The sequence below is a fragment of the Haliaeetus leucocephalus genome, unplaced genomic scaffold (genome assembly GCF_000737465.1).
Source record: "Haliaeetus leucocephalus isolate CR32 unplaced genomic scaffold, Haliaeetus_leucocephalus-4.0 Scaffold696, whole genome shotgun sequence".
NCBI lineage: Eukaryota > Metazoa > Chordata > Aves > Accipitriformes > Accipitridae > Haliaeetus > Haliaeetus leucocephalus.
Genome location: NW_010973132.1, coordinates 4,140,149 through 4,147,302, shown reverse-complemented (window position 1 = coordinate 4,147,302; position 7,154 = coordinate 4,140,149). Strand labels below are relative to the sequence as shown.

The 7,154-nt window shown below is 43.0% G+C and overlaps 1 protein-coding gene across 1 annotated transcript in view; it reads right to left on the bottom strand.

Moving 5' to 3' along the window:
- Positions 1–665: 665 nt before the first annotated feature.
- NDUFS3 (NADH dehydrogenase (ubiquinone) Fe-S protein 3, 30kDa (NADH-coenzyme Q reductase)) overlaps positions 666–7,154 on the bottom strand; it is a 7,124-nt gene continuing 635 nt past the window's right edge. The window contains exons 3-8 of the mRNA XM_010580215.1: positions 7,017–7,060; positions 6,164–6,310; positions 5,742–5,891; positions 3,710–3,835; positions 3,303–3,422; positions 666–912 (exon numbers count right to left, since the gene is read on the bottom strand). Of these exons, the coding sequence (XP_010578517.1) occupies positions 745–912; positions 3,303–3,422; positions 3,710–3,835; positions 5,742–5,891; positions 6,164–6,310; positions 7,017–7,060 (755 nt within the window). The 3' untranslated portion in view covers positions 666–744. The remainder of the gene's footprint in view (positions 913–3,302; positions 3,423–3,709; positions 3,836–5,741; positions 5,892–6,163; positions 6,311–7,016; positions 7,061–7,154) is intronic.

The window sequence follows — 7,154 nt, the reverse complement described above, 5'->3', positions numbered from 1 at the left end:
ATAGTGACAAAAAGGCATAGACTCTTCTCTATGGAACAAGGGAAGGGAGATATTTTTGACTGCTGGAAAAAGCACAATTTGAAGATGCTGGAGAAAGTAAAGACTGCTTGATTGTGAAGAAAAAGCCATCATGAGGGAGTAGCACATGAGAGGTTACCTGCAACTCCTTCTTCTGCCAGGAGAACAGGCACTGACCTAATTCCCAAGAAAAAAATGCAGAGGATTTCCACAATTGTTTTGGTCTGGATCCAGGTACATGAGTTGTCCTAATAACAACTGTATTAGAACCATTTACAAAAGCTTTGCCTGTTAGCTATATTATTATTATTATGGTCTTCCCAACATCCCTCGTGGAGCTGAGATACTGCTATCCCATTGCTTAAGCTACACAGCTGCTTCAGTACAGTCTCCGAGTGAGTGCTCAGGTTATGATGTATGCCTGCAAGGACAGCTAGCACAAGCAGTGTATATAAAGCGTCTTAGCCACAGGGAATGCCTGGACTCCATTCAATTTGCAAACCAAAAAGACAAATCCGGTGTCTTACAATTCAGAGCAGCAGATAAACATCTACCAGTGGCATTATCAGGATTGTCAAATAGCATCCCTCACCCTGTGCTTTTCATCTAGTTTGAAAACATTATTCATGTGACCACAACAGGCAAGAATCTCATATCAATTTTTATTATTATAAATACTATGTTAGAACAGAAAGGATGGTGCCATGCATCTGCTCCATTCTGCTGCTATTTTGCATCTTCTTTCTTGGCTCCGGCTTCTATTTTCAGGGGTTCTGGAGCTGCACGATAGGCAGGAAATGCCTCCCAAGGACTATTCAGATCAAACTTGCGAAATTCCTGAGATAGCTCCACAGGCTCTGCCACTACCCGTTTCACTTCATCATCATACCGCACCTAGAACAGTGCAAAGGACAAAAGCCAGTCATTTTCATACAGTCGCCATAGCATCTCTGCTATTAGCTGTACACAGCAATGACCCAGACCACCCTCCAGTACAGGCAGTCCTAGTTCTTACACCATGGATAGACCACAGACCTCTGCCACAGCTTCAGTTCTCCTCATTATTAAACAAAAGCCCTCCAGATGCCACCAAGACCTCTGGACTCCCCAGGAAAGCCCTCCTCTTTGCTACCATGTACGTACCTCAGGTGTCCTGACTAACCACCCTGAATTAGGAGTGCCCAGCCTACAGTCCACATGAAGCCCACACAGAGTAACACACTTAGTTTGTCATATGACAAAGGAATTTCTCCTGCGTCACCAAAATGAGGTGGCCTGTCCACCTGGCATAGCTGGGGACTAGTCTCCATGAATCTTTATAATATGGCAGTTTGTTTGGTTTTAGTTGTGCTTCTTAGCATAACACTCAGAGCATGGGACAAAAAGACAACCAGGGTGAAATGCGCGTGAGTACGAGACACTTCTGATTGGCTTGCTTTATCCTCACTGTTACGGTCCAGATCTCCAAACCATAGTTCAAGAGATGCTGCCTGGTCCTCACTTGCAGGACTTGCTGTTATTTCAGTTTTTCTTAAACCCCTCTGTTGCTTGCAGAACCTCACTGTTTTCTCCTGAGACTCAACTCAGTCTTAGAACTGCACCAAATGTGACTGCTTTTGCAAGGTGGTCATTTGAAACTAGACAGATACCAAAAACACTCTTTTCACTTGTGGTTTGACATACAGAGGTAAATATTTGCTAAATGGCAAGAGTCAGTTCAACTAGAGTTTTGTAATATGGGCCTACAAAAACTCAAAAAAGTGGAGTTCCAACTGCCGTTAAGATCAGTTCAGTCCCTTATTCATCTGGGAATCTCCAGTTTTGCAGTGGAATGCTTAATCTTTCAGAAGGCATGATAAAAGCAGAAGCACTTTCTCTGCCAAATGTCTTTGGCACACAGCACATGAAATTTGCTCAATGCCTCTGACCTTAGGCTGCCTTATCACGGATGATACTTTGTGATGACTTCAAATTTCCATGCAGGAAATCTATACAGCTCCTCTGGAATACAGACATGTGAAACATCCTTAGTGCCTTTCGGACAAAGGATTGTAAAGCAGTCACATCTCTGTACCTGTCATGGTTTAAGCCCAGACAGCGACTAGGCACCACACAGCTGCTCACTCACTCCCTGTCCCCCCCAGTAAGATGGGGAGGAGCATTGGGGAAAAAGCAAGTAAAACTCGTAGGTTGAGAAAAGAACAATTTAATAACTGAAGTGAAATAAAATGTAATACTACTACTACTAATAATAATAATAGTAATGAAAAGGAATATAATAAAATAAAATAATAATAATTTTTAAAAAATGAGAAGAAAAGACAAGCAATGCACAATGTAATTGCTCACCACCTGCTGACCACTGACTGATGCCTGAGCAGCGATCCCCCCCTCCTGGCCAATTCCCCCCAGTTTATACACTGAACATGACATTCTATGGTATGGAATATCCCTTTGGCTAGTTCAGGTCAGTGTCCTGGTTTCAGCTGGGATAGAGTTAACTGTCTTCCTAGTAGCTGGTGCAGTGCTATGTTTTGAGTTCAGTATGTGAAGAATGTTGATAACACTGATGTTTTCAGTTGTTGCTCAGTAGTGTTTAGACTATAGTCAAGGATTTTTCAGCTTCTCATGCCCAGCCAGGGCACCTGGCCCAAACTGGCCAACAGTGTATTCCATACCATGTGATGTCCCATCTAGTTTAGGAACTGGGAAGTGGAGGGCAGGGATTCGCCGCTAGGGGACTGGCTGGGTGTCGGTCGGCAGGTGGTGAGCAATTGCCCTGCGCATCATTTGTACATTTCAATCCTTTTATTACTACTGTTGTCATTTTATTAGTGTTATCATTATCATTATTAGTTTCTTCTTTTCTGTTCTATTAAACCGTTCTTATCTCAACCCAGGAGTTTTACTTCTTCTCCTGATTTTCTCCCCCATCCCACTGGATGGGGGGGGGAGTGAGTGAGCGGCTGCGTGGTGCTTAGTTGCTGGCTGGGGTTAAACCACGACAGTCAGCTGTCCTGGCAATGGTCTCTCCCAGCTTCCTGTACACCTGCTTGCTGGCAGAGCATGGGAAACTGAAAAATCCTTAACTTTGGATAAGTGCTACTTAGCAACAACTAAAACATCAGCATGTTATCAACATTATTCTCACAATAAATCCAAAACACACTGTATCAACCACTAAGAAGAAAATTAACTCTATCCCAGCGAAAACCAGGACAGTACCGAAACTCAGATAAGTATTGGAGAGATTTGGTAACTTTAGACACGAGCGTGTCTCCTACCTCCACGTAACCAGAGAGTGGAAAGTCCTTCCGGAAAGGATGGCCCTCAAACCCATAGTCTGTGAGGATTCGCCTTAGATCAGGGTGGTTGGCAAAGAAAACACCATACATGTCCCAAACCTAAATGAAAGGGAGCCAAGCAAGCTGCATTAGATTAGGGAAAAAAAAAAAAAAAAAACCTTCATGTATTATGTTCATAAAATTTCAGTTACATGCCTGGCTTTGTGCGGTGCCAGCGAAACTGATGCAGAAACTCATTCAAAAAGCAAATCACCCTTTTATCTCCTACTCTGGAAAGGCAGCCAGGGAAACACTTCTTTCTTTCTCAGGGCCCTGGGAATCAGTTTAATCAGGAAAACACAGCTCCTCTCCACAAAGACCCTACTCCCAAGTACGCCGGCACTCACCTCTCTCTCATACCAGTTTGCTGCCTTGTGCACAGACACTGCTGAGTCAACAGGTGTCAGCTCATCAGTGTATGTTTTCACACGGATCCGACTGTTGAACCGCAGAGACAGGAGATTGTACACAATCTGAAGCAGAATAAAAGAAGGCATTGGTCTTGCACGGCATTTATGGATCTCTTTGCAGTACAGTACTGGCTAAGCAAAGGCACACAAAGACTATTTCAAATATTCTTCATCAGCAGAATGACATTCAGCATTTCAGAGCTGGGCACTAAAAGACACTATTACAACTGAGGTTCCAATAGCTTATCACTTTGGCCCCTAGAAGTGTAACAAAAATGATGTGAGATTTAGAAAACATGACCAATGAAGAAGAGCTGAAGTAAAGAGGGATACTAAACCTTAAAAAAAGAAAATACTGAAGGGATGGAGACACTTGACAATAGTCTTTCAAGAGTCTGTCACAAAGAAAATGGCTATCAATTACCCTCAGCATCCAGTGGGAGAAAGCTAAGAAGAAAAACACTTAGTTTTCAGCAAAGAAGTTGTATACCAGGGAAAATTTCTAACTCTTCTGGTGATGAAGTACTAATAAGAAGGCTGCTTATGAGGATTACTAGAACCTCCGAGAGAGGATGGGGTGGGGGATACTTAATACAAGCTGAAAAAAAACCCCCAAACCTTTGTAAGAAATTGTGTAGCCTTGTTTGATACTGCCTCTGTGAAGATGGCTGAAAAAGGTGGACTCATGAAGGTCTATATTATTTCTATGAATCTACTACCTTAATTTTTGAAAGGAAAATCCTGAATTAAAAAATCTTCAACTTCTTCAGAGACTGAAGGCCTTTGAGTTAAAGAAACTCTCTCTATAACTCAGGATTTTTGCCTAATCATGAGTTACATCACTAAAAGTCAAAGCTGTTATTAGCAAAGCAAGAACGAGCTGTATTTGAAAACAACAGACATCCGATTAGCTAATACAGATAAGGCAAACCTGCCACCCCTCACCTTCTGAGTAGCTGTTGGTAAGTGATTTAATACCACAAAGGGGGAAAACAAATCAGCTACTACTCATTATCCTTGTTACTTGCTGGGAACTAAAAAATCTACCAATTCACTTCTCTGTCCAATCTGGGCAGACGGTCTTTTGGGCAAAAGGAACACAGACATCACTTTGTCCATAAGGCTGCCTAACCATAGTCAGCCGCCTACAGCATGTGAGCCCTAGGTATTTTCTGCCACTGCCTTTTACGGATTTTCCTAAGTTAAACTACAATAATGTCTTTGCAACAATACTGTGAACAAAGCTTTCTAATGGTAGGTGAGAAGACAACATGCCGAGTGTGTGGTTTGCCCAAAGACGTATCTCTTCTTTTTCTATTTGCAACTGCAATTTTTCTGCAGTTGAAAAGCTATACAGTGTGATATTCAAAAGCATGTGTTGGAATCAAATCTCCAATATTCTCTGAAAGTCAGTGAAAGTGCAGTGCCCAAAATCTTCTGAGAGCTTTCTGAAAATATGCCTCATGTCCTGTGTAGTCCTGACATTCAGGGAATGTTTTTAAAACAACTAATTAGTTTTTTGCTTTGGTTTGTTTTTTTAAAAGAGGAAAATTGTTAAGAAGATTGATGGGGTTTAAAGAAAAATGTGGTCAGTTTTGTCAACAGCAGCTGACAGGCTTAAGTGGAAAAAGGAAGAGCACCAATTCACGTCTGGCCAGAAAGAAGTCTCTAGACACTTTGGTAAAACCAAAACAAAACAACAAAAAAAAGAAAACAAACAAACAAACAAAAAAGAAAAGGAAGACAGAGACTTTCAGCAGAGCACAAAAGGAAAGCCAGACTAAGAACCCATGCAGTATCAGTTCTGCTACTGCTTCCATGATCCACAGAGTAAACAAAATCCAGCATTTCAGAGTGGATTTTCTGTTCACTGTCAGAAAGCAAAAAATGTGGTCAGAGCCGCAACAGCACCCGCAGCCACCAGCACTTGTGAAACTCTCCAACTCCTGCACCTATGAGCAGTTCTTACCTCAAAGCGGTACTGCCGAGATGGGACATCAACAGCAGTCAAGTCAGCCAAGGATTTGAACTGAGCATTAGTGTGATCTCGAAGGAAGGTCAGAACTGGAATGATCCCATCTGGATGGATCAATAGTTCCAGCTCATTGAAACAGGTCACCTGTTGAAAACAGCAGAAAGGGCATGAGTACAAACACCAACAGGACTGAACATTACACTGAATCCAGCAGAACACCCAAACAAAGAGACTATATGGTACAGCAGACACATAATGACATCAGATAAAGGGGCTTAACAATAGCGGTAACTTTCATGTAATTCTGACAATCTTTCTTGCCCAGAAGAACTTCTGAAAACAACTAACAAACAAGTAGTGTGTTCACTGGGTCCTGTCCCCCCCGCCACATGAACGATTTCTCAAAGAGCACCTACCTGTACTTGCTGGATATACTTGGGCAGAATCTCAGCCACATACTCTCCAAAAGCACAGAGCTGCTTCTGTTCTACTTCATTTTTTGGTCTGACAGTAGCTAAAGAGAAAAATAAAGTTCCCAAGATTATGGCATGGAAAACAGAAAGCTACAGAAAGAAGAGTAGCAACTCGCATGCCTGGCTTAAAAATCCCTTTAACCAGTCTTGCTGTCTCTCAGCAGCTCTGGCAGAAGCCAGGCAGCTTCAGGTTCAGGTAACCCGCAAAGTTTATTTATGGTAAATCCGAAGCTAAACACAACATATATGTATAGCAGAACATACAGGATGCTGCAGTAGAGACTAGACCATAGCAACATACATGTGTTGTGGTACACAGAACACGGAACTAGAGACTTTGATAAGGAAGAACGTTTGTGTCAGTGCTAGACAGAATTTTTTTCGTGCACTGTAAACAGAGCAGGAGGAACAGTCCAACAAGATAACGGGAAAGCAAATAACAAGATGAAAGAGAGGCAGAGATGACAGAACAATCTGAACTTAGATACTGCTCATGACATTCAGCCTGGGTCTGGAAGGAATCTTTTTTTCCTAGACAAAATAATCCTGGTTTTGTCTGATGTGCCAGCACCTAAGCAACCCCCTCAGAATCAAACCACCCCAGGATCTCCTGTTGCTTTTTTGTCGTTGTTCCGATTACAAATACTCCTCAAGCTTCAGGGCAACGAAGCCGTTCCCCAGGCACGACTCCGCACAGAACAAGCGAAGGATGCGAAGGGGAACCCCGAGCGAGCACGCTTATCGCCAGAGCCGCTTTTCCACGCAAAACGCGGGTTTACGCCCGACAGGCACCAACCGTGTTCCGATACACCGGCTCAAAACGGTTGCATCGCACCGAAACTTCCCAAAGCCCACAAATACCGGGAACTGACCGGGACACAACCGCACCCCTCGGTCTCTTCCACTGCCCCCCACAACCGCAAGACCCCCCCCC